Source organism: Vulpes lagopus, chromosome 18, assembly GCF_018345385.1.
Source record: "Vulpes lagopus strain Blue_001 chromosome 18, ASM1834538v1, whole genome shotgun sequence".
Lineage (NCBI taxonomy): Eukaryota > Metazoa > Chordata > Mammalia > Carnivora > Canidae > Vulpes > Vulpes lagopus.
In genome coordinates, this window is record NC_054841.1 from 39,058,156 (window position 1) to 39,085,494 (window position 27,339).

Here is a 27,339-nt window from a genome sequence, read left to right on the forward strand (position 1 = left end):
GGTAGCATAGACATTTTCACAATATTTATTCTTCCAATCCATGAGCATGGAATGTTTTTCCATCTCTTTGTGTCTTCCTCGATTTCTTTCAGAAGTGTTCTATAGTTTTTAGAGTACAGATCCCTTACATCCTTGGTTAGGTTTATTCCTAGGTTTTATTCCTAGGTTAGGTATCTTATGCTTTTGGGTGCAATTGTAAAAGGGATTGGTTCCTTAATTTCTCTTTCTTCGGTCTCATTGTTAGTATATAGAAATGCCACTGATTTCTGGGCATTGGTTTTGTATCCTGCCACATTGCTGAATTGCTGTATGAGTTCTGGCAATCTCGGGGTGGAGTCTTTTGGCTTTTCTGCATGCAGTATCATGTCATCTGTGAAGAGGGAGAGTTTGACTTCTTCTTTGCCAATTTGAATGCCTTTTATTTCTTTCTGTGGCCTAATTGCTGAGGCTAGGACTTCCAGTACTATGTTGAATAGCAGTGGTGAGAGTGGACATCCCTGTCGTGTTCCTGATCTTAGGGGAAAGACTCTCAGTTTTTCCCCCCTTGAGAATTATACTTGATGTGGGCTTTTTGTAGATGGCTTTTAAGATACTGAGGGAGGTTCCCTCTATCCCTACACTCCGAAGAGTTTTGATCAGGAATGGATGCTGTATTTTGTCAAATGCTTTCTCTGCATCTATTGAGAGGATCATATGCTTCTTGCTTTTTGTCTTGTGGATGCAATCTATCATGTTTATTGTTTTATGAGTGTTGAACCAGCCTTGCATCCCGGGGATAAATCCCCCTTGGTCATGGTGAATCATCTTCTTAATGTATTGTTGGGTCCTATTGGCTAGTATCTTGTTGAAGAATTTTTGCATCCATGTTCACCAGGGATATTGGTCTGTAATTCTCGTTTTTGGTGGGGTCTTTGTCTGGCTTTGGAATCAAGGTAATGCTGGCCTCATAAAATGAGTCTGGAACTATTCCGTCCCTTTCTATCCTTCAGAACAGCTTTAGTAGAATAGGTATTATTTCTTCTTTAAACGTTTGATAGAATTCCCCTGGGTAGCCATCTGGCTCTGGCCCTGGACTTTTGTGTCTTGGGAGGTTTTTGATGACTGCTTGAATTTCCTTGCTGGTTATTGGCCTGTGCAGGTTTTCTATCTCTTCCTGTTCCCGTTTTGGTAATTTGTGGGTTTCCAGAAATGCATCCATTTCTTCTAGATTGCCTAATTTGTTGGCATATAGTTGCTCATACTAGGTTTTTAAAATAATTTTTATTTCCTTGGTATTGGTTGTGATCTCTCCTCTTTCGTTTGTGATGTTATTAAGTTGAGTCTCTTTTCTTTTTAATAAGGCTGTCTAGGGGTTTATCTATCTTATTAATTCTTTTGAAGAACCAACTCCTGGTTTTGTTGATCTGTTCTACAGTTCTTCTGGTCTCTATTTCATTGAATTCTGCTTGAATCTTTATTAACTCTCTTCTTCTGCTTGGTGTAGGCTTTATTTGCTGTTCGTTCTCCAATTCCTTTACATGTGAGGTTAGCTTGTGTATTTGAGTTTTTTCCAATTTTTAAAAGAACCAACTCTTGGTTTTGTCGATCTGTTCTACAGTTCTTCTGGTCTCTGTTTCACTGAGTTCTGCTCTAATCTTTATTCTCTCTCTTCTCCTGCTTGATGTAGGCTTTTATTCTTTCTCCAGTTCCTTTAGGTGTGAGGTTAGCTTGTGTATTGGAGGGTTTTTTTCAAGTTTTTGAGGGAGGCTTGTATTGCGATGTATTTTCCTCTTAGGACTGCTTTTGCTGTATCCCAAAGATTTTGAACGGTTGTATCTTCATTTTCATGAATCTTTTTAATTCTTCTCTAATTTCCTGGTTGACCCATTCATCTTTTAGTAGGATGCTCTTTAACTTCCACGTGTTTGAGTTTCTTCCAAATTTCTTCTTGTGACTGAGTTCTAGTTTCAAAGCATTGTGTTCCGAAAATATGCAGGGGACAATCCCCATCTTTTGGTGTTGGTTGAGACTTGTGACCCAGTATGTGGTCTATTCTGGAGAAAGTTCCATGTGCACTTGGGAAAAATGTGTATTCAGCTGTATTCAGATGGAAAGTTCTGTAAATATCTGTGAAATCCATCTGTTCCAGTTTATCATTTAGGGCCCTTGTTTCTTTGGGGATGTTCTGCTTAGAAGATTTGTCCTTTGCTCAGAGTCCATGTTGAAGTCTCCTAGTATTAGTGTATTATTATCTAAGTGTCTCTTTACTCTGGTTAATTGATTGATATACTTGGCAGCTCCCACATTAGGGATATAAATATTCATAATTTTTAGGTCTTCTTGTTGGATATACCCTTTAAGCATGATATAGTGTCCCTCTTCATCTCTTACTACAGTCTTTGGTATAAACTCTAATTTATCTGATATGAGGATTGCTACCCCAGCTTTCTTTTGAGGACCATTTGAATAGTAAATGGTTCTTCACCACTTCATTTTCAGGCTGGAGGTGTCCTTAGATCTAAAATGAATTTCTTATACACAGCATACAGATGGGTTTTGCTTTTTATCCAGTCCGATATCCTGTGTCTTTTGATGGGATCATCTAGCCCATTCACGTTCAGAGTAACTATTGAAAGATATGGACTTAGTGTCATTGTAATACCCATTCAGTCCCTGTTTTGGCGCATTATTTCTTTGGGCTCCCTGTTTCTTTTACAGGGTCCCCCTTAATATTTCTTGCAGAGCTGGATTGGTGGTCACATATTGTTTTAGTTTCTGCCTATCTTAGAAGCTCTTTATCTCTCCTTCTATCCTGAATGACAGCCTTGCTGGATAAAGTATTCTTGCCTGCGTGTTCTTCTCATTTAGTATCCTGTATATATCATGTCAGGCCTTTCTGGCCTGCCAGGTCTCTGTGGAGAGGTCTGCTGTTAATCTGGTATTTCTTCCCATTTCAGTTAAGAATCTCTTGTCTCAAGTTGCTTTAAGATATTTCTCTTTATCTTTGGAATTTGCAAGTTTCACTATTAAATGTCAAGGTGCTGAATGGTTGTTATTGTTTATTTATTTTTTTTTAAATTTTTTTGGCAGGGGGTGGGAGGGAGGTCCTCTCTATCTTTTGGATCTGAATGTCTGTTTCTTTCCCCGGATTAGGGAAGTTCTCAGCTTTGAATTGTTCAAATGTACTTTGTGGTCCTCTCTCTCTCTCTCAGCCTCTTCTGAAATCCCAGTTATCCATAAATCCTTCCTTCTCAGGCTATCGTTTATTTCCCTAAGCCTTTCCTCATGGGCTCCTAATTGTTTTGCTCTTTTTTCCCTCAGATTCCTTCCTTTCCATCAGCTTGTCTTCTATGTCATTCACTCTCTCTTCCACTTCATTAGCCCTAGCAGTTAGAGCATCCAGTTTGGATTGCATCTCATTTAGTCTATTTTTAATTTCATCCTGATTAGATCTCAATTCTGCAGTGTTGATGTCTCTTGAGTCCTTTATGCTTTTTTCCTGAGCCACCAGTAAATTTATAATTGTACTTCTGAATTGAATTTCTGACATTGTATTTAAATCCATATTCTGTAACTGTGGCAGAGAGTACTGTTTCTGGTTCTTTCATTTGTGGTGAATTCTTCCTTCTAGTCACTTTGTCCAGTGCAGAGTGGCTGTATGAGTGAGGGAGTCAAAAATATCAACCATATCCTTGTTAGAAGTGAAAACTTTTCCCTCTGTAGTATTCCAGCTGTTCTTTCTTTACCTCTCAGGTCGAATATGTAGGTGTTCAGGATGTTTTTGAAAGTTATCTACGTAAGGGGGGACCAGATGAGTCGATTTCCCTACTCTTCCACCATCTTGTCCGTCTGCCCCCTAGATCCAACTCTTGATTTCAGCTCAGGTCATGAACTCAGGGTGGCGAGATGAAGCTTCGACTTTGCTCACCATGCTTGGTGTGGAGTCCACTTGTGATTCTTTCCATCTCTCTCCTTTTCGACCCCTCCCCCTACACTCTCTCTCTCAAATAATAAATAAAGAAATTTTAAAAAATAAAATTGTGATGTTGATCTGTATATATTTACATGCTAGATGTTTATGATATATTATTGAGTAAAGAGACTAGGAAATAGCAATTAAAGTATGATCTCATTTTTGTCAAAAAAATTCTACCTAGCTATAGGAAAAATTCTATAATAATAATATTTATATCCTTTCTTTTTAATGAATGATTAAAAAGTTTTAGGTATGGAATTAAATACCTTTACACATTATTTTAATTCTCACAATAATTCCATTAAATATGGGCAGCTCGGATGGCTCAGCAGTTTAGCACTGCCTTTAGCCCAGGGCATGATCTTGGAGACCCGGGATCGAGTTCTGTGTTGGGCTCCCTTCATGGAGCCAGCTTCTCCCTCTGTCTCTCTTTCTCTCTCCTCTCTCTCTCTCTCTTTCTCTTCTCTGTGTGTCTCATGAGTAGATAAATAAAATCTTAAAAAAAATAATTCCTTTAAGTCATTCATCATTAATTGATTCAGCATTCAACATATATTCCTTGTCCTAGGCACTCTGCTAAATATTAGAGATAGAACTGTGACCAGATGGACACAGTATCCAGCATTTTATCATATCCTAACCCTATAGATGAAATATAGAGAGGTTGTCCCACCCATTAGAAGTTTTCCAGTCCAGGTTCTCTTTCAATTAAATAAAACTTAGACTCACAAGGTTCCCACAGGCTACAGTTGCCATCAGTCTATTCAGGTGGATATAGCACAGGCACTATAGTTTCCAAGAGCAGCATCAGGTCTTCGCCTCTGGGGGTTCTTGCTGCAGTTCACACAGTCCTCCAGCATTCATTGTCTTTGGTCCCTCAGATGATGACTCCAGGAGGTAAGATCCACATTAGGTGGGTGCAGGAGCCTCATTCCCCAAATAATGGTTGCATACAAATAGTGTCCCAAGTTCTCATAAGAATCACTATCACCATCAGGTACTTATAATTCATTACAGTTTGCCTCAATAGGAAGGAAGTTTGTCAATCAGAAGTCATTTCAATCTAGGTAGCAATGCTACCTAGGAACACACTTAACATTTTACTCCTATTAGATTATGAGGGAAACAGAACTAGAGAGTATATCAAAGGATTCTCGTATAGAAGAAGGGGAAAGGATTTTGTTTAGGAGGTATCTAAAAAGCAAGTGGCTTTGAACTTAAGTCTTTCTGACTCCAAAGTCTAGCTTTTGCACTTTCCTCCCAGAGATACCAAAAATGATCTCTGGGAGGTAAGCTTTCAGACAACTTTTACTTTCTTCTTTATACTTTCTGAATTCTCAGACTTTTTTTTTTTTTTGTAATAAGCATGAATTTATTTTGTAATCAGAAATGTTTTTATTAAAAAGACCAACAACACGAAAACATGGTTTTGCTATGGCATTAAGTCAAAGTAGCCAGAAACAATATGACATATGCACTTGTACTGTGATTAGATTAATATAAAAAAAAGAGATGCATGAGGAAGAAGCTCAGCAAAGATATAGAGCAATCCTAACAATAGTTGAGTCAGAATGGTTGGCTTGTCTTATTTGTTTGTTTGTTTGTTTTTCTGTTTTTCAGATTTTCTGTGTTATTCTTGGAATAAAATGAAATGCATCTAGTAAAAAAAGAAAAGGGGGGGAAACATACTTAGTTTATAAAATTTTCGAAATGTAAAAACCAAACATCATGAAAGGTAATAGATTTACTTCTGGACTTTTTGTTTTTTTGCATAGGTGAATTTATTTTATGTAAAATTTAACTATGTTAGGGGTTCAGAGTTCTCAAATTATTTCAAAATCCACTCATGATCTTAAAATGGGAAGCTGAATTAGAGAGCAGTTCTGTTCCACTCCTGACACTCACCCATGTAACTAGAAGAATTTTCCCAGGGCTCTTGCTGTATCTCTGCCCTGACATCACTATTTTAGAGTGCTACTGTAACTTCCCTAGGTCTGGGTTCATGCAGCAGTGTGGATACTATCGCTAAACTCCTTTCACACATTATTTGTCTATAGTTATTTTAGGATATAGCTATGTAAGGCTTACTTTTCTTTTAAAACTCACATTTTGGGCTGTATATGATCCTTCTTTAGCCAGGGACTCATATAATTGGATAGCTGCTGTTATATTTTGCATGCCAAAATTTCCAAATAGTAAAGCATCAGCCATTTTCTCCATGGCTTTTAAGTTTCCCATGTCAGCTGCTTTGGCAAAGAATACGTAGGCTCTGTTTAAAATATATGAAGGTAGAGGTTTGATTATCAAAAACGTTTTCTTTCCCCCTCCTTCATACTACTTCCCTCTAATAAGTAGGACCAAGTCGTCATTGCTATTAATAATATAGTTGAGCTGAAGTCCATGACATCTGTAGGGATTTTTTCAGCCTTACATTATCTCAGATTATGATTTCAGATATACCTGACAAATACTGGAGTTGCTGAAAGGGAGAATTATATAGGCTACATCATGGTTCAAGCTTATTCACCAAGTGACATGAAAAATTGAGGCACTTGTCCTAAAATAGTGAACTCCCCCACAGCCACCCACATTATATATTTGTTTTACAAAATGATCTCTGAAATATATAGCAATATAATCAAAAATAATCAAAGCTGGAATGTCACATTTTGAAAGCTACTATTATGAAAACAACAGTCCCTTTATATTCTGAAATAATTTTCTAAAACACAGGATAGTCTTAAGCATACAAAGTCCAACTGTGTAGAAAAACAATAACCAAATAAAACCCAATGGTTGTTAGGGCTCTAAAGTCTAAATGCCTGGTACAAAATCTGGCTCCACCATTATTAGTTTGAGAGCTTCAAGCAAGTTATTTAACTTCTGTGTGCCTCTTTCATCAGTGGAGTGGGGGTAACAATAACACTTACTTCATAAATTTCCTGGGAAGATTCAGTGAGATAATCCATGTAAAGTGCTTGGCAGAGTACCTGGTACATAATAAGCACTCAATAAATTTTGCTATTATTGTTGGTATTAGTATTAGGACTACTGCATACATTTTAAAGTTTTATAGCATGGTAATTGTTCTCCTGTAATTAGTGGGTAAATGGTGTGAAAATTTATTGATTATAAATATGGATGCCATAGGATTGCCGGACATTACATTTTCTGAGTCTCACTCAGAAATCACTTGCCTGATCTGTATAACAAGTATTGATGGAGAACCTTGCAAGGTCAAAACTTATGTCAGAGACAGAGAGTACTTTTGGGATTTATTTTTACTTTCATAACTTCTTTTTTGGTAGCGGGAAGAACAGAAAGCATTAACCTCTACTCGTGACCTTGGCTCAAATATAGGAACAAATACACAAATCTACCATTGCTACTCAGAAGGATTGGGAGACTCCACTTTATGCACCACTTATTCATGCTGATGCTAAAATAATTTGCTCTTGGTGGCTGGAGCAGAATAGAATGGGCTTGAATTGCGTGAGAGCCACACAGGCATTAGGATCTGGGATGGCAATACAGAAAATAGATTCTAATGGAAAAAAGGAGCCAGGAGGTTAGGCAAGAAATTAACCATGGTCAGAGCAAGCCAAGATCATAGGGACCAGAAGGCAAATAAGACAGAAGGTCTTAAGGTCAATGAATGTAAATGTCTGGCATTCAGAGATAGGCATGACATCAGGACACAGACTCCCTAGAGTCATTCTGTCACAGGGTTTGCTGCTGCAACCATAGAGCCTGCTGGGATTAGAAGGGCACTCCACTTGGACCAGGGCAAAGAAATCAGAGATGGGCTGCAGGAGCCAGTAGTATATCCTTTCACTGATCCCAGGGGGCAGCAAAAGTTTGCAAAACCAATCCGTCTAAGTATCTTTGATTCTAAGGGAAGGGTGGATACCTCAGTCTCCTATCAAGAAAGTCCAAGGAAATGTAAGCAGGACCCAGGGCTGAAGAAAGTTTTTGGTAAATTAGGTAGGATTAAGAGCTGGACTGTAATTCCCAAGAGGGAAAAAGCAGGAGAAACCGGCAAAAAGAAAGGTCGGTTAGGTATCCAGATAATCTCTAAGGGATCTGGTATTGGGTGCTAAGGTGTGTGCTGGGGAAGGAGGAAACTAAGGGCATCCCTAGGACACGTCAGAAACTTGGTGTAGGGCAGCAGCTTATCTTCAAATCTTTTTTGCTGATGGGGAGTAATTCTTAATGACAGCTAACTCTGGTTGTCTCTGAGGCTTCTTGACTCCTGTAGACAAGTCTGTGTCTCCCTGACATATGCTTACTTAACATCTGTACTTCTAACAGTGCTGACTTGTTAAACAAGTTATAGCTGAATGAATGAATGAATGAATGAATGAATGAATGAATGAATTGGGTTAAGATGTGGATGTGGATGTCAATGAGCCAAAAAGACTAACTAGTAGCACGTCTCTCTTATAGAAGAAGTGGTGGAGCAAGGAGGACATAGGATTGAGGAATGAATGGGAGAGAAATGATTCCTCTGTGGTCAGTAAGGGTTTTCATTTTTCTTTTCTCTGACCAGAATCTTAGAGATGGCTATACTGGATGTAAATGGCTTAAGAGCAGACCATCCTGATATCTGGAGGAATTTCATTCAGCTTTCCCACAAATTCCTGAAGTCTCTTGCTATGAGCAGATTTGGTTCTAGTTCTCTATCTGCCAATTCAGAAGGATCAGGTGACTCAGCTTTATGCTGCTGCAAAAATAAGCTGCTCTTGCAGTACCTGGCTGACTCAGTCAGTAGAGCATGTGACTGAGAGTTGTGAGTTCAAGCCCCACACTGGATATAGAGATTCCCTAAAAATAAAATCTTAAAAAAAAAATTAAAAAGCTGCTTTTCTGGCACTCTTGAGTAAAGATAAGCTAGGAAGAATAGCCTGAGACTGAATGACACCTAGGTCTTTTGAAGATTCCTGCACTGCTGGATAGTTTGCTTTCAGGGTTGGGTTTTCTCCCCATTCTTTAAGCCAAAGAGGAGGGTACCCATCAAGGTTAAGTGGATAGTTACTTGGGAGCTTCCAAACGTGATTTTGTCCCATTGTCTGAATCTAGGGTTTCCTTGAATTTAACAGGGTATACCTGGTGGATCCTTCATCTAAGGTTCACCTGGTATAGGGAGAGCTAATCTGAAATCTCAGGGACTAGCCCCTTTCCAGAATTCCATTGTTCTTTCATCTAGCTGGGCTGGGTTGGGAATTTCCTATTCTTCTCATCCACTCAGTGATCATCTGAATGAGCAGACTTTCCTAGCAGGCTGGATTGTATTTTGGGGGTCTGATTTAACCCCATCCTCAGGCTATCATGATAGCCTGGAAATGCTCAGCATGACACCCAGGCTTGGCAGGGGATGGTTTCCTCTGCTCTTATAATTTAACTTCCCCAAAAGAGGTGACTAACTCCTTTACTTCCTTCTTCTTGTCACTTTGGAAGAATTATAGAATATTTTTGACCTTCCATTTCCACCTCTGTAATTTGGGGATAACAAATTATGATTCACAATATCACTGTGAGCAATAAATGATATTCTACACATAAATGTCCAGAACAATAAGCAGCACAAAGAGAGGCTTAATAAATGAAAGTTGTTCATAGCTGAATGCCCCCTTTATCCTCTATAACGTATGCTCTTCTGACAAGCTTTGAGCTTTAAGAAAGAATTCAGGGACTCTGCTGCCATCCTGAGTAGGAATGGCTACCATAGCACTGGGATGCTTCTTGCAGAGCTGCTAGGCCTAATCTGTGTGCAAACAAAAGATGTTTCCTTGTTGAAGGTCCAGAGCCCATTCTTTTTATTATTGCTTCAAAATACATTTGTTTACTTCTCTCCATCTCTTCCACTTACCATTTAAAGGGTTAGAGATAAAAATAACAAATGCTTATTTTCTGCTTACTATGCATAGGGCATTGTTCTAGGAATCTATCTGTACTATCCAGAGCACAAAGAGGTTAAGTAACTTGCTCAGGGATAAAACAGCCAGTGAAGGGTGGAGCTAGGATTTGATCTCAAGGAGGTCTTAATTAGAGACTTGAGGGGTGACCTCATGTTGTGTCCCTCTAATGGGGGCACAAGACATTTCTGCTTCTTCTTTAAACAAAGTAGACAAGTGAAAAAAGAGGAATGATGAACACGGAGTGAGACCCTGTGGCCACAGTCTTGTTACTTTCTCAGCTGTGTATTTGTGATTATCTCATTTTAACATCCTTGAATCTCTGTTCCCAACTGTTTAACTGGGGGTGGGGGGTGGGAGAGAAATGAAGTTTTTCTTAACTCATAAGGCTGTTCTGGGGATAAAATGGAATCACATACAGCAAAGTGCTTTGAAAACCATAAAGTGCTCTACAAACACTGAGGCAGAATAAAGCATTATAAAACAACCACTCTAATTCAAATAACATATATTATTTCATGAGAAATACCTAATAAATTCCAAACAGAATATTTTTGCCTGAATACTCAGATCAATGCCTTAATTCTGCATTTCACTTAAAGTGTAGGGACTATAATACAATTCTGTTTAGGCTGATGATTTGTAGGGTACTTTAAACATCAATAGATCCTTTTAAAAACTTAGGGCAAATAAACTTATTTATTATGCCAATAAGCTTTTAATGACAAGCCAGATTGTTTTGATTGCTCTTTTTATCTCAGCCAGGAATTTAAATTGGCTTAAGTAACTGGACAAAGACTTACTCTGCTTTTTGTTTTTGGCTTTTAGACTGCTGGAGAATCTTGAGGCCCATCTTAAACAGCTGGTCTCCTTCATCTGTGAAATTTTTCTTTGCTTGCTTTCTTACTAAATATGGACAAACAAGGAAAAATAACATTATGTTTTCTATTTTCAAAATAATGTACTGCCATAAACCCCTAACGTGCTGAAGGGGTTCAGATAAGCCTCCCCAAAATGTGCCACATTGGCATGAAGATTATTTTGAACTGAAGATAATTAAGGGCCTGGTCCATGAAGAGTTATTACCAGAGAGAACTATGAAGAGTATGGACTAGGTGTGGTAAGGTAAGAGGAGGTTGGCAGGGCACATTTATTTAACTTCATCTCCATCTTATTGTCTCTGTATGATATGGCAAATCATTTGTTTACCAAACATTTGCTCTTCCAATCTTCCTATGAATTGTCTTCCTTCTCTTTGAAGCCTCAGACCCTTACTTCTTTCTTAGCTCAGGATGGCATATAAGCCTCAAATGCCCGTACATATGAAGTTAAATTTGTTTTTCTCCTATTAATCTGTCTTATGTGAACTTAATTAATTAACCAGCCAAAAGGACCTAGAAAGGTAGAGGAAAAATTTTTCCTCCTTTACACTTTCCTTACCATTTAACCTCTGCATTTCAGGAAGATCACTTTGCCTTTGGTCAGAAAGTAGAGGCTACATACAAAAACCTTTTCCTGTCTTCTGTGAAAATGTATGGAGGGTGGAGGAGATAGAAAAATGCTTCTGATGGTAGGAGGGAGAGAGATGCTCCCAGTCTGGGAAAGATATGCAAGTTTCTGCAAATACAAAGCAGGAAGCAAGGTGTCTAGGGAAAGGGGTAGCTTGGTGTACCCTAAAGAAAGGATCTTAAACACCAAGGTCTTACCTTTCAGACTCCCTTATCTGATCATGGCCCATCAACCTTTGAACTGTAAGATTTCAAGAGAACATGAGGGCCTGAGCAACGGGCATCTCCTAGATAACTAGTGTGCATCTAGGGTTGGAGTTGTAGTCCCCACTCCACCTACTGAATGCACATGGACACCCCCAACCCCAATACCCTTCTACATCACAATGCCTCTTGAAGTCCATTATGACACTCAGTGAAACCTCTGATTAGGTGAACCATGCCTAAAACCATTTTAAAAGAGGTATTTTGAGATTTGATGCCTCTTTAACAAGACCACAAAAATCTTTAAGTGGTTCCTGTTTTTCTTCTTTCTGACAAACCATCAGAGTTGTTCAATTTATTTTTTAAAGTAAAAAATGTTTTTAGCTTAAAAGCTAATTTGCAATTATTTTGAATGCTTCAAGTTATCCATTCAATTCAGCAACACCAGACACTTTTAGCATCTAATTTCTGCTTTGAGTTATATGCTATCTATAGGCATGATTAAAGAGGAGAATAATGGAATAACCTACTAATCTGTGTTTGGAATAGCAATTGCTCCTAGTACTATGCTTTCAAAGAGCAAGAATACATTTTGAAAGGTTGCCTGTGCATGCATATACATGTGACAAATGATTTACCACTACAAATTTCTTCCCATGGCTTTTATTTTAATTTGTAATTCTTTTTTTGACTTCCCAAATGTATTGAAATACAAGTTTTCTTTATTGTAAGGGGGCTCAATTTTCAGATAAAGTTATCTGACAACACTTTAATTTCCTTTTTAAGGTTTAACAATTTCCAAATTTGGAGAAAGCACAGTCAGGAAATGAAGAGACCATTCTGAATTTGATGTAAAGGACCTTCCTGAATCTGGAATCCTCTGAACAGCCAAATAGTGGATGCCTGTTGGTTGTTCTGTCGTGATAATGGCTCTAAGCTGACTTAAGAAGTGGTGGGATGAGCATCAGGGGTAAAAGAGGTGGATTAGGTGTGACAGAGCACTATTTCACACAGCAGGAAATATGAGAAGTGCTTCAACTAGATGAATTTGTATTTCAGTGTTTGTCAGAGACATAATTTATAGTGAGCTCTTGACATGTTATTATGTCTACAGCCTTAATCATTATTTCATACCTAACTTGGATGGGCTGAATTTGTGTCCCTCTAAATTCATATGTTGAAGTCCTAACCCCCAGCATCTCAGAATGTAATTTTAGTTGGAGATAAGGTCTTTAAAGAGGTAGTTAAGTTAAAATGAGGCCATTAGGTGGGATCCTAATTTAATATGACTGGTGTCCTTATAAAAAGAGAAAGAGACATCAAGGGCATGCAGGCACTGAGAAAAGGCAATATAAGACACTGAGAAGGTGGTCATTCATAAACCAAGGAGAGAAGCCTTAGAATGAAACCAAACCTGCTGACACTTTGATCATGGACCTCTAGGCTCCAGAACTGTGAGAAAATAAATTTCTGCTATTTAAGCCTCCTTTCCTGTGATATTTTATTATGACATCCCTAGCAAAGTAATACAGATGCCAACTCTGGATCCCATGGGAAACAAGCTATTCCTTCTCTCTGTGGGAAGGGATGCACCCAATTTGGCTTCCCATCAGATCAGTGGCTAGCTTCTAAAAACAGGAAGGACTAAAATTTTCCATGTTTCCCCAATGTCTCCAGGTGCTGGACATCTGACTTTCCTAGCCAGCTGGGTACCCAACTAGCCCACTTCTGATAAAGGCCACTTTCTCATGATTATACTCTATGTAGGCAATAGGAGGTATAGACCTTCCATGTGTCCAGCAATCCCGGAACCCAGCTCACCTTTCTGTGAGATGATGGGAGAAATGGGATTCTTTGCTTTCTCTTGCTGAACCTTCTTTTGTAAATTTCTCTAATTAAGTCTCTTCCTTAATCCCTGTCAGTCTTTGTTGTGGAATTCATGAAGAATCCTCTTGTTGGTAATGAACAGAAGCAAAGCTTTGGAACAAAAAGTGCCCACTTGCCTGCAGCAGGTATTAATGGAAAAGAAAAGAGCTGGAAGCAACTTATTCTCTGTCATTCATACATTTACTTGTCCATTTAATCAGAATGAATTGAATACTTATCATGTGTTAGACACAATGCTAGATATCGTGTTTCCAAAGATGATGGAGATGCTGTCTTAGCCTGGTGGTGGAGACAGACATGTTTACAAAAAATTACAATGCCATGTGGAAGGCACTCTGTAATAAGGCACTGTGGGAGTACAGAAGCCTTCTTTGTTTGTAAGCAATAGAAACCTAATCTGATTGACTTAAGCAAAAGGAATTTACTGGGAGGCTGTTGAAAGCTCATAAAATCAGTGGGGTCAGTCAGGAATCAAAGCTCTTTGGAGCTTTGATGCTAGAGACATATGCTAGATGCTAGAGACCAGATGCTAGAGACAGATGCTTTGATGCGAGAGACCAGAGACAGATGCTACTACAGGGATGGATTGAAATCCATTCATTTTAGGATCTTCCTCTCCTTGTTCCAGATTCCATGATGATTCTGATGGGTCTAATTAGGGGAGACAAGGCTTCTCATTACATTGCTGTAAGAATGCACCCACTGGGGAACACTTAATTCCTCAAAAGGAAATTGGGATGGTGAGAAAAGTAAAATGGATGATGAGAAGCCACCAAACAGCAAATGCCCACTTAGACCTCCTACTCTCGCTAAGGGAAAGAAGGAAATCTTCACTGATATAAGGACACTTTAGATAATTCTTGAAATGCATGTAGGAGTTTGTCAGGCCAAGAAGATGAAACTGGCATTTCATTTGGAGGAAACAATCTATACAAATAAACCATGGGTATGAAACAATAAGTGGGGGCAATGTGTCTTAAAGAGTGAGGGCTTGAGAGTCATGTTTGACCATGTGGTCTAGGCTGACTGTGGGAATAAGTGATACTGAGGGGTGTGGACAGAGGAGTGAAAAGGCAGTGGGGGAAGGGAACTGAGGTCATTGTGAAGGCATAGGCAAGTTTGGTAGGAGAAAGAGAAGGAGCAGAAGTGGTAGGAAGGTAGCTCTGATCAGATAATTTTTTGGGGGTTTGAAATTATATTGGTGAAATAGCTCTGCATGTGACTGGTAAATGACTGAAGAGAAATGGACACAAAGATTATTTGAATTGAGGAGGTCAGGCAAATAAGACAAGGTCTTCCATATGGATATTTAGCACCCCAGGTCCTGGTGGCCTGTAACCATTAACTGATTGATGTGGAGGTAACAGCCTAACCCCTGGCCTATGGGAAGGGGGACATTCACTCTTAAAGCTCTAAACTTCTGAACCCCTATCTTTGCCCAACTCCTTCCTTTGCCCTATCCTGCATTCCTCACTCTCTTCTATGTTTCACCACACACACACACACACAAAATACCATTTAAATAATCTGAAATAACAAAAGGAAAAACAAATTCATTTTCTTGAATCTCAAATTATAGGTATATCAAAATGACATGAAGGATTATTAAGAGTCAAGGGAATTAAAAATTAAGGTGGAAGATAGATGAATGTCCTTTAGCCTGACTAAAAATCAAGTGCTACATTAAACTGATACAAAGAGATAAAAATGGGAAGTTCTTTCCCTTGTAGAAAATCTTGCCTACATAGACACTGTGTCCTTCTTACTTAATTTCAATTGTATTTGATATAAACCAAATTCAGCTTCTGATTTTCTGAATACATCAGAAGCACTCTTCACATTTGCTCTTAATGTGTGCCAGGAAAATACAATACCAGATAAGGAGGGAGAATAATGATCCATTACTAAAAATAACATTCCATCTAAGAAAGAATGACTCGGCAAAGAGGTTAGTCAGATAAAGATGCGATCAACTCAAATGTACTTGGACAAGAGCAAAGATATTTACAATAATCAGGTTTATTCACACTGTCCCCGGATTACTGTTGTCAAACATAAATACCTTCAGTGGTAGTGCTAGGTAATGGTAGACAAATTGTGTTATAAATAGAGAAAAATTTTCTCCTCAAATATCTCCTAAGCAAAACTTGAAATAACAAGGATTCTGACTTTTAAAGACTAATTCACTATCTAAAACTCTCAATTTAACAGAAAGAAATGTGGTTTATAAAACCAATGAAGAGTCAAAAATGTTAATTATTATGTTATAATAAAGGCTAACATTTATAAACCACTTAGGCACCAGGTAGTTTTTTCTCTGATGGTAAGAGCAAGAAGCTATTATTCTTATTTTATAGATGAGGTGATAGAGGCACAGGGAGGTTAAATAACCTGCCCAACATCATGCAGTTGGTACCTGTAGGCAAGGAGTCAAATGTAGGCAATCTGACTGCACAATCTGCTTCTCAGAGCTACACACTGCACAATCTGCTTCTCAGAGCTACACAAGATGTAGAATTATGTGAGAAACATGAAGTTACTATCAATTATTGAAAATTTTGAAAAAATGGGTCCAAAATGCATTAAAAATAAATTTATTGTAATTAAAGTATTTTAAACAATGGTTTATAGTTATACTTATTTTATCTGACATTAGTGAAAAATGTGTTTCATATAAATCGTTTTTTCCCATTAGATGAGTCATACCTCTTTTTGTTTTGACTGTTTTCTGATGGAAATCTGTCTAAAAAGTATTTAATATATTCCTTCACCTACCCCAACAGAAGAAAATGAGCATCATTTAACCTGGTCTTGATGATTCAGAGTATCATTATGCATACATGATCATACCTAGTCTGGTTGGTTTGGACATGATTATTTCAGAAGACAGTGCTTGGGGGAGACCTTGGATAATGGGAAGCCCTTCAGTAATGAGTGGGAGCAAAAGGGACAAGAGAAAGTTGGTGACTTGCTCTAGTCAAGGCCCTCTAGGGGGTAAGAGTCTGCTGACTGGGTTGATAATTAGCTACACTTGCTAATTTGTATCATCTTTCATTACTGTTTCCCAAATGGTACCTGGGATAATTTTAAGCATTACTACACACACTAAAATTTTGATAGTTAATATATTTCATATATATATTCATCTATAGATTTTACTTGTCACAAGTGATACTAATTTTCATTTTTTTCTCTAAAAAAATTAACCATGAAATATTTCAGACATACAAAAAAATTCAGAAAACATACCTCATCATAACCCTACTTCACACATTTTAACAGATGGCAACATTTTGCCTTGTTTTAGTTATCTCTCTAAGGAAACAGAATGGTACAAACACACTCAAAGCTTCCTTCCAATATCCTTTCCCCTTGTTCCCTCTTCAGAGGTAGCTATTATTCTGAAGTTGCTGTGTAGCTCTTTTACTACATGTATGTACCTAATATTATTTCTATATTTTATATAACTACCATCATATTGTATATACTTTTGCAACTTGTTTTTTCACTTTTTGAAATACATCTGGATACAAATAGATTTCATTCATGCATTTTAACCAAGTGAATATGTTAAAATTGTATGACTAGACCAGTTTATCTATTCATTCTTCCATTATTTATCCTACTCATTCTGCAGATATTAGCTTTTTTCCACTTCAATGCTACCAAAACCAATTCTGCAATGAGAATCCTTGCACATATTTTCTTATACAGATATGTGAGAAATTCTGTAGGATATATTTGTATTAGTACATGTGCTGAGGGTAGCATATAGACATTTTAAACTTTACTAGATATTACTATATTGCTCTTCAAAGAGGCTGTACCAAACATACACTCCCGACAGTGATGTACATATAAGGTTTTAATTTCCTTAAATGCTGGGTCACTCACAGGGTTATTTGACCTTTAAGCTTTGCCAATCTGTTGTGAAATGATAAATCTTTGTTATTAAACTTGCATTTGTGCAATTAGTAGTTAAGTATGTTTAGTATGTTTAGTCTTTGGTTTTTCCCTCTGCTAAGAATTGTCTATTTGTATCCTTTGTTCAGTTTTTTACTTGGTTTTCCTGTTGATTTGTAGGTGTTCTATACACAACCAAAATACTATTCTTTGTTGACTCTATTTGTTGCAGTATCTTCTTTTAGTCTGTGGGGCTTTTTATTCACTTTATAATTAAAAATGCCTATTAAAATTTTTAATTGTAAAGTAAGCAAATTTATGAATTTTGTCATCATGGCTTTAGTTTTGTCTTTTATAAGAATTCCTTTTCTATGACAATATCATAAGGTTATTTCTAAAATTATTAAAGTTGATATCACATTTAGGTCTTTAATCTACCTGGAAGTTACTTCTTTGTATGAAGTGAGAATGGAATCTGATCTTAATCTTCTTCCAAATGAGAATCAGTTGTCTGCATACAATCTGTTTATTCTTTCCTGTTGATTTGTAATGCCACCCCTGTCAAATACCAAATTCCCCTGTATATGTGGAACTGATCCTAGACTCTTTTCTGTTTTTTTAATCCATATGTCAATACCACATTGTTTATATAAATATCATTTTATTGTAAGAATCTAGTGGGGCAAGTTCCACTTCTCATTCTACTTCAAAAGTATCTTGGCTATCTTTAGACTTGTTTTCACATATACTTTTAAAATTAGTTTGTCAAACTTCAAGAAAATCCTTTTGGGCAATTTTAAAACTAATTTGGCAAGAAATGATATCTTAGAATTTTTAGTCTTCCCATTCATAAACATAACATCTGTTCAGTTATGCAGGTGTTTTTTATACTATTCAATAAAGTTTTATTCTTCTCCTCTTCCTTTTTTTTTTTTAAAGATTTTATTTATTTATTTGAGAGAGAATGAGAAAGAGAACAAGCAGAGGGAGAGGCACAGGGAGAGGGAGGAGCAGACTCCCGTGAAGCAGGGAGCCCAATGTGGGGCTCGATCCCAGGACCGCAAGATCATGACCTGAGCTGAGATCACGACCTGAGCTGAAGGCAGACGCCTAACCAACCAAGTCACCCAGGAGCCCCTCCTTTTCCTCTTCTTAAAAATCTTGTAGATCTGTTGTTAGATTTATTCTAGGTATCTTTTAGTTTTACTTCTATTTTAAGTAGTATTTTAGTAATTTCATTTTCAATTGTTTTTGTTTCAGTTGTATCATATACAGAAATGCTATTAATTTTTATATATTAATTTCTGAATCCAGCAACTTTGCCTAACTCTATTAATTCTCATGGTTTAATAGATTTTCCTGAATTTTCCCACATAGACATCATATCATTCTGGTGAATTATTCGTTTGAACACTATATGATGAAGCTTTCTCCCTATTTATGCCTTTACCCTGAAGTCTATATATTGTCTGAAATTAATATCAGATTTATTTTGCTTAGTATTGCCTATGATATCATTTCCATCCACTGACTTTCAGTCTTTTATGTCATGTTTTAAGTATACTCTTGTAAACAGCATTTACTTATAACATTTTAATTTTAACCTAAGCGTTTCTGTCCTTCAACTCAGATATTTTTTCTGGGCTGCATTCAGGGCTGTATTTACTGATCTTTCTCTAGTTCATTAATCTTTTCTTCCAGTGTCTAATCTTTTATGTAAGCCATTCACTCAATTTAAATGAATATACTTTTCATTTTTATTAGTTCTAGTTGGTTCTTTTGCACAGCTATCTATTCCTTTTTCATGATGCTTTCTCTTTTTTCCTATAATTTCTTAACCATCTAAGAATATATTTATTCTTAGAAATTATATAAAAAATTATATAAAATTATATAAAAATTTTTTATATTTATATAAAAATTATATATAATTTTTTAACATTATTGTTCTACTATATCAGGACGTGGGGGGTGCTATGCCTGTTTGGCACATGTGTGTATGTGGGTGCAGGTATATGCAAACTGACTCTCGCTGGGTAGATTTTTTTTCCTGAGTAGATTTTTTTAACTTGGTGCATTTTATAAAATTTCTCGTAAGTTCATCCTCAACAAGGCTTTTTAAAATGTAGGAATTGTAGAAATGTTTTTCCAAAGTGGTTTTGTGTTGCTTCTGTCAATTTTCCAGACTTACCTTACTGATGGAAGGAAATTTTTATTTGTTAACACGAATATGTTTACCAAAAAAAATCAGGTAGCATAAATTCAAATTCAAATCTGTATAAAGTACAGGGCTGTGGTGTAGGGTTTTCCAAGGAGATGTTTTTCCCTGTGAAAGCCTAAATAGAGGAAGAGCTTCTTTGATATTTGCTGAAAATGATAGGTGGTTTACCTGTTTTAACCTAGTCTCCCTTTCACTGCAACAATTCTATAAAACTCTCAGTTTTACTCATAGCTCTTCATCCCAACTGCCTTGTCAAAAATCCTAATGTCGGGATGCCTGGGTGGCTCAGCGGTTGAGCGTCTGCCTTTGGCTCAGGAGTTCCGGATGGAGTCCCACATTGGATGCATGGAGCCTGCTTCTCACTCTGCCTGTGTTTCTGCCTCTCTCTCTGCATCTGTGTCTCTCATGAATAAATAAATAAAATCTTAAACAAATAATAATTTAAAAAGGGGGGGGGCAGCCCTGGTGGCCCAGCGGTTTAGTGCCGCCTTTGGCCCGGGGTGTGATCCTGGGGACCCTGGATGGAGTCCCACGTCGGGCTCCAACATGGAGCCTGCTTCTCCTCTGCCTGTGTCTCGGCCTCTCTCTCTGTGTGTGTCTGTCATGAATAAATAAAATAAAATAAAAATAAAATAAAATAAAATAAAATAAAATAAAATAAAATAAAAATCCTAATGTCTTTTTTCAAAAAAAAATTTTAAAAGATTTTATTTATTTTTCATGAAAGACACGGAGAGAGGTAGAGAAATAGGCAGAGGGAGAAGCAGGCTCTCTGCAGGGAGCCTGATGCCGAACCTGATCCCAGGACCCCAGGATCATGACCCTGAGCCGAAGGCAGATGCTCAACCACTGAGCCACCCCAGTGTCCCTAATGTCTTTTTGATTTTCCCAGCCTGGGATTTAAAATCAAGGGTTATGCATTACCTGCTCTGATCACAGTTTTGTAAAACATCAACTTGCATCCTTATTTTTCATCATTTCTAGCACCTGGGGATTTCAGCTCCCTGTGAACCCAGCTCTGCCCTAAATCTATCTATCATCTATCTATCTATCTATCATCTATCTATCTATCTATCTATCTATCTATCTATCTATCTATCATCTATCTATCAATCATCTATCTATCAAGAGATTGGTGTATTTTAGGCATTATTTTTAGGTATTTGTAGTAGGATTTTCATACTGGATTAGTCCACCATTTTTCTAGAATGGGAGATCTTTAGGAATTTTCTTTTAAAGTCAGTGCACTTGTAAAAAACTTGTGTTGATTTAAAGAAAGAATTTCAGGGGATCCCTGGGTGGCGCAGCGGTTTAGTGCCTGCCTTTGGCCCAGGGCGCGATCCTGGAGACCCGGAATCGAATCCCACATTGGGCTCCTGGTGCATGGAGCCTGCTTCTCTCTCTGCCTCTCTCTCTCTCTATCATAAATAAATAAAAATTTAAAAAAACCATATACAAAAAAAAGAAAAAAATCTCAGTAATTGTAAAGGTATTAAATGATATGCAGTTTGAGCTCCCTGATAAGCAGACTCTAAGAGTTCAAAATGTTTATTAAGACATGCCCCTGGGAAGCACCCCTGGGGAAAAAGTTGGATTGGGCAGGGGAGAAGCTGTGATACAAGGCTAATGAAACCCTTGCCTGACCCTACAGGATGCTGTGGAGCTAAAGTGTCTTTTCTGATGCATCTCGCATTAGGCTGAGATAGTCAAGACTTCATATTCCTGAATTGATTAGTCTTTGGAAGTTGGTTGCCCCAGGGAGAAGGCATAACCTTGGACTATGAATCTCCCTGCACCTGAGAGACAGTCCTTTCACTGCTGAAGGCTGTCTGTGAAATACACTTACAGTAATTGGGCAACAAATATCTCATTGAAGTGAGTGAGTGTGTGGGTGGGTGGGTGGGGGGATATGAAGGGCACTTTACAGTGTAATCCACATATATTCCAAAAGTCAATAAAGTGGAATATGTATGATAACAGCCTAGCAGGTTAAAGATCTAGGGGTGTTAAAAAAGAATGCCAAGACTAGCTTAAAGCAAGATACCAAGACAACCTTCTCAAACTAAGAGCATAGTAGTGATCTGACCTCATTACCAAAATTAATAATGATTAATTCCAAGAAATGCCAGTAAGGACCTGTCAAGATGTACATAGAAGGTAGTGTTCCAGTTGCCAGCAGGAATATGCTCCATTGTTCTCAATGCTTCATTAATTATTGATTTGTCTTGCTAACAATTTAATAAAGGTAATTATTCTATGAGACTAAATTCTGACTCAGAAAGAAAAATTACTTGTTGAAGTTATAGTGATAAGATATCCTGAGGAAAAGGAACATGCCATTATAAGAAAAAATACAAAACCAGAATTGATGTGAAAGCATTGTGTTCAACTGTAAAAGAATATTCAAATATACTCTTAAAATGTAAGGCTCTCTTGTTTTTATGGAGCACCCATAGTGTAGCATATTGTAGAGAATGCTGAAATTGGAGTCAAAAGACCTGACTTTACATCCTAGCTCTATATAAGAGGAATTCAACTCAATTTAATTCAGCAAATATGGATTCATATTAATTATGTGACAGACAAAATGGCAGGCACAGATCTTGCCTTGAAATAATGGGAGTAAAAATGCTGTTGGTTATTATTTGACAAATTCTAGGTAGGGGAACAAGTGGTAGAGGACTGAAAATGGGTAAACAGTACCTCTGTTTTCAAGATGTGGAGACATATTTTCATATTCTAGAAACAGTTTGATGTGAATCTCTTTGATTTCTCTAACAGAGTATTATATATAGGTTTGTGAGCCTTGAGTTAAGGAGATGTGGTCATTAAAAATTAGGAAAGGTTTTTGAGAATGATAGGTTAAGTCTTGTTTCTCTTATCTGGAGGACTAGTAAGTCTGGGGAATAGCACTTTTATAAAACACCTATATTTCATCTTTTTTTGATATCTGGTGTGCAAAATGCTGAAATGAGAATGGAATAAGAATAGAGTTGAACAAGGTTTTTAGCCAGCTTGATAACCATGTGTAACCTATATTCCTGGTTCATTCCACGGCTTTTGAAGTTCAAACCCTCCCTCTAGACCAGGTTACTTCTCCACAGCTTTCTCTACTTTCTTAACTCCTGATTCCAGAGGTACTGTTCCTGAACTGTTTCACATGGACCCACAGTGAAACCAACAGCTACTCAAGATGTACCAAAAGAATATTACTCTTGAAAAGTATTAATTAGGGATATAGATTTTTACCAACAATTTCAGAGAGCAGAATGAAAAGATGATTTATTCCAAGAACAAAAAGAACTTTAATGGTCACCTTAGGCATCACTGATTTTAAATTATCAGTTGGGTTCCCCCAACTTTGGTATTTTACTGGTTTCTTGGTAGCACAGTCAATAACTATGTTTCTCACTCCTTATGTCTACTGTCTCCATGTTTGTTCTCCCATTCTCTTTTCACTATTGCAAAAATACCAAAATTCTCTTGGTTCTGCAGTGTAATTTCTTTCCATGTGTCAATACTTGGGATCTGTTGACATCAGGTTTCTGTGTGGAGTTGGAGGTGGGGACTTATGGTAGATTATTGTGGGCTCTACACTGTAAAGTTGGCCATATCTTGCTAACTCCTCTAAGAAAAACTTGGGTAAAAGATTGGAAGGCATGCTTATCAAAATTTTGAGTGGCAGAAAACTAGGAGAGAATAGCTGATGAATTAGTTGATGTAATCAATAGGTTGGAATATTAATCCAAAATGAACACAATGAAATTTAATAGACATCAGTGTAAAATCTTATACCTAGATTCTAAAATTTAGATGAACACATATGGCTTAGGAGATATTTGGCTGTGAGGGTCAAATTTATCTGTCTACTTGGCTAGGCTACATACAGTCCCATTATTAAATAAAATACTAATCTAGTTGTTTCTGTGAGGGCATTTTGTAGATGAGATTAATACCCCCAAGCAGGTGACTTTAAGTAAAGGAGATAAGCTGGGTTTGCCTGATTTAATCAGTTAAAAGGTTTTAAGAATGGTACTGGGGTTTCCTTGAGGAAGAAAAATTCCACCTGTGAACAGCAGCTTCAGCTCCTGCCAGGGAATTTTTAAAAAAATTTTTATTTGTTTGTTCATGAGAGACAGAGAAAGAGGCAGAGGGAGAAGCAGACTCCATGCAGGGAGCCCGATGTGGGACTTGATCCTGGGACCGCGGGATCATGTCCCAAACTGAAGGCAGACGCTCAACTGCTGAGCCACCCAGGCGCCCCTCCAGCCTGTTCTTGACAAACTACCTTATGGATTTGGACTTGCCTAGCCAGCTCCCACAATCACATAAGCCAATTCCTTGCAATAAATCCTTTCATATGTATCTCCTACTGGTTCTTTTTTTTCTAGCTGAACACTCACTGATACACTGACTTAGTACTTTTAGGTGAGAAAAAGATTTCAATTTGCTTTAAGTTTGTTATGAATCATCACTGTGAGTGGGTGCCCCAAACAACAAACAGGATATTAGAAACAATATGTAACCAGCTACACTATTTGGGGAGGTAGGGCAACTACTTCAGTGAAAGAGTCCATAGAGGACTTGTTCTGTCCACCTCTCACTACCATAATTTAACAGACTAACACCTAAGATCACTATCAGGAAGTGATTCTATTTTAATGTTAATAATTCTGTAAGAAGTAAATGTATTAAATAATGTCATAAGCTGTGTTATCATCATGAGCTTAGTCACAGGCATCTAAGAAGGAGCTGCCATAAATATGTGATGAAAGATATTGGACTAGATGACCTCCAAATTTCCCTTATTAATTCTAAGATTCTGTAATTTTACTTTTAATACCTATGCTTCTATTGTATGCCACTAAAAGTCCTCATCATTCTAGTTTATGCTATCTAATTCCCCTTGTCTAGAAAACCCAGTGTGTTGGATGTCTTCTTATTGCCTTTTAAAATCCACTCCATCCTGCTCTATCCCCTGGGACACTAACCCATATGGACTGCATCAAAGTTCCCCTCCAGCTTCTGACTTGGTTTGGTTGGAAGGCATCAGCACTCAGTATGAAGGGAAAAGAGTGAGGCAGGGATATTTATTCCCTGGCTCCCCAGTTTGCGTCACTGCAGGCTGGCTTTATCACTTGTCCTAAGGTCACAGTTCTGGGAGAGAGCTCTCTCCAATATAACTCTTGGTTTCTTTCTCAGGGTTCTAATAGCCATTACTGCCCTGTGACTCTTCCAGCCCAGGGGTGGTAATGCCATTAGTGTTACTAGCCTCAGGATTACTTTGCAGTTTCCTTACATCCTGTCCACACTTTAAGAAATAGACTCTTTATTAAACTTGTCTTAAATGACTCAATTTAATGTGCCATTTGCTTCCTGTCAGAACTCTACCTGATACGTCAAGTAACACACATGTCAACATTTTATGTCATAATCCAGAATTCTTCAAATGAGTAGTGAAGCAGTCATTTGGAGTAAATGGGGAGGAGAATACTCTTAAAATATTAAGATTTTAAAAATTAAAAAATTTTTTCAAAGCAAGACTCTCATAAAAAATTATCAACTAGAATCACTAAGAGTTCTTCTGGCTCCAATCCTTTAATTCTCAATTTCTATCTATTGCTCTTATTGGCCATGACCACCTTTCTATATGTACTTTTGTCAGAAAGAAACATTTAAGATTTATGTACATCTTGAGAAATGGACTGTTATAAGGCAGGGCTTCTCAAATGTCCTTGGGACATTTAGATAGTCCATGATGAATGCATGTACAATCTCTAGATACCTGGAGAACAGGAAGGCATCTCTTTGAAGTCTTAGGTATGATAATCAAAATATGAATTTTGAAATCTATGGCATATATGATACCTATTAGTTCTAAAACAAAAATGTTTTCAATGATTTACTATTATTTACTTCCCTTAAAACCTTCAAATAAATTGGGTGCTCAGGAAATTGCAGCATCTTTATTACATAGTTCAATATTTGCTCAAAGACATATTGAGATATATGAGATTAAAATTTCTTGATATCTTCAGCTTACTTTTGTGAGAGGCATGACATAACGGCTAAAAGCTAGAGGACTTTGGCACTAGACAACTTCAAATCCTAATTTTCCTACTAAATATTTTTTTGTGATGCTAAGTAAATTATTGCTCTGCAGGTTCCATATCTTATAAAGTAAAGATAATATAGCCCATGTTAAAATTGGGAAAAACACTTAAAGCAATATGGAAAATGCTCAATTAAGGAAAGCTTTTATTATTATTATTATGTGTCACATAACCACATCCATATTAGGGAGAGTTATTTTTTGAAAGGTGACATTAATATCTCTTTTATTTTTAAAATTTTGGTGTAATTAACATACAGTTTTATATTCGTTTCAGGGGTACAATAGTTGATTCATTTATTTACTCTTTTAAACAGCAGATGCTCCTTCAACAATCTCTACCTACCTTACTTGCCAAATTAATACTCTTCATTTCTTCTATCTAACTTACTCACTGATATTTGCAGCACATCAAATGCTTGCAAATAGCGGGACTGTCTTTAGTAAATGTGTACATTTCTGTTCCCCGACGTTGCATGCTTACCAGAGATCAAGTGTTTCCAAACCTATCTGTGTCAGCTTTACTGTTTATTGTAACTATGGAATTTAACTTTAAAATATGTAAACTGATTACATGCAAGTACAAAAAGAAAATGTGTTTCTATGCAATGTAACTGAAAAACAGTGAAAAAACTTGATAAAGGAGAGCCATTAAAAATTACCCAATTTAATTGTAGATGAAATATCTATATAAATGACTGAGGAAAAAGTCTGCAAATATCTGGAAGGATTCTGCTCACAGATTGTTCCATAAGTATCTTTAGTTCCTTGTTTCATTAAAAACTTAAGATGGGAAATCACGGATGATGCATTTGAGTGGGGTTTATACTAGAAATGCCAATCAGTAGACCAATGCTAAGTAAAGGACAAGTTGTGTTTCCATGTCAAAAAATGGTCAAATGAATGTTTCAGTGTATATGATTTAGATTTAAAATAAATTTAAGATATGTACACATGTCTATAATGGCATTAAAAACTGATATCCTTAATTTTTTCTCTGCCAAAGAAGTTTCCCTCTCTTAAACAAGATGTTAATAAAGGGGAAATTCATACATATCTTCTGTAAAAGGGAAAGCACTCATGAAACAGACTTAGATGCTAAAAATGATTCCTAAATTTTGTAATTGAGGGCCAGTTAACTCCTATACATAGAAGGTATGGAGCGGTATGGAGATATTGTTTGTATTTTTTAGACACTTCTTGCATCCAGAGACAGCTGTCAACTAATTGGCTATGTCTTTACTAGGAAGAGATTTTGATTGATAGACTAGAGAAAAAAAGGGCACTATATTAATTTCGGTTTTGTTTAAAGTCTGAGTGTTTCTATTAGTAGAATAACTGATAAATATTTTATCTACATAATTTTGGAGATTTTTTAAAAATCCAGGAGTCTTAATTATCAACCTTGCTTATTACCATCAGAACAAATTCTGAATCTAAAAGAAGCTTACAGAATTTAAATCTTTTGTGTGTATGAATATTTATGACTATATTCTAAGACTTCTCAGAAAGTAGCTCTAAAATTTTATTTTAGATTACATGAAGTCATTTTTAATTTACATGTTTGAGGGAATTTACTTACAATGATTTTTAAAAAATATTTATTTATTTATTTGAGAGAGAGAGAGAAAGAG

The 27,339-nt window shown here is 36.9% G+C and overlaps 1 protein-coding gene across 3 annotated transcripts in view; it reads right to left on the minus strand.

The window, feature by feature from the left end:
• Nucleotides 1-10,864, minus strand: part of SEL1L2 (SEL1L2 adaptor subunit of ERAD E3 ligase) — a 61,956-nt gene extending 51,092 nt beyond the window's left edge. Inside the window, exons 1-2 of one of the 3 annotated variants that reach the window (XM_041733140.1) lie at nt 10,674-10,864; nt 6,062-6,224 (exon numbers count right to left, since the gene is read on the minus strand). In XM_041733140.1, the coding sequence (XP_041589074.1) occupies nt 6,062-6,224; nt 10,674-10,807 (297 nt within the window). In that variant the 5' untranslated portion in view covers nt 10,808-10,864. The remainder of the gene's footprint in view (nt 1-6,061; nt 6,225-10,673) is intronic. The other 2 variants (XM_041733142.1, XM_041733141.1) reach the window with 2 other exon arrangements.
• Nucleotides 10,865-27,339: the final 16,475 nt, after the last annotated feature.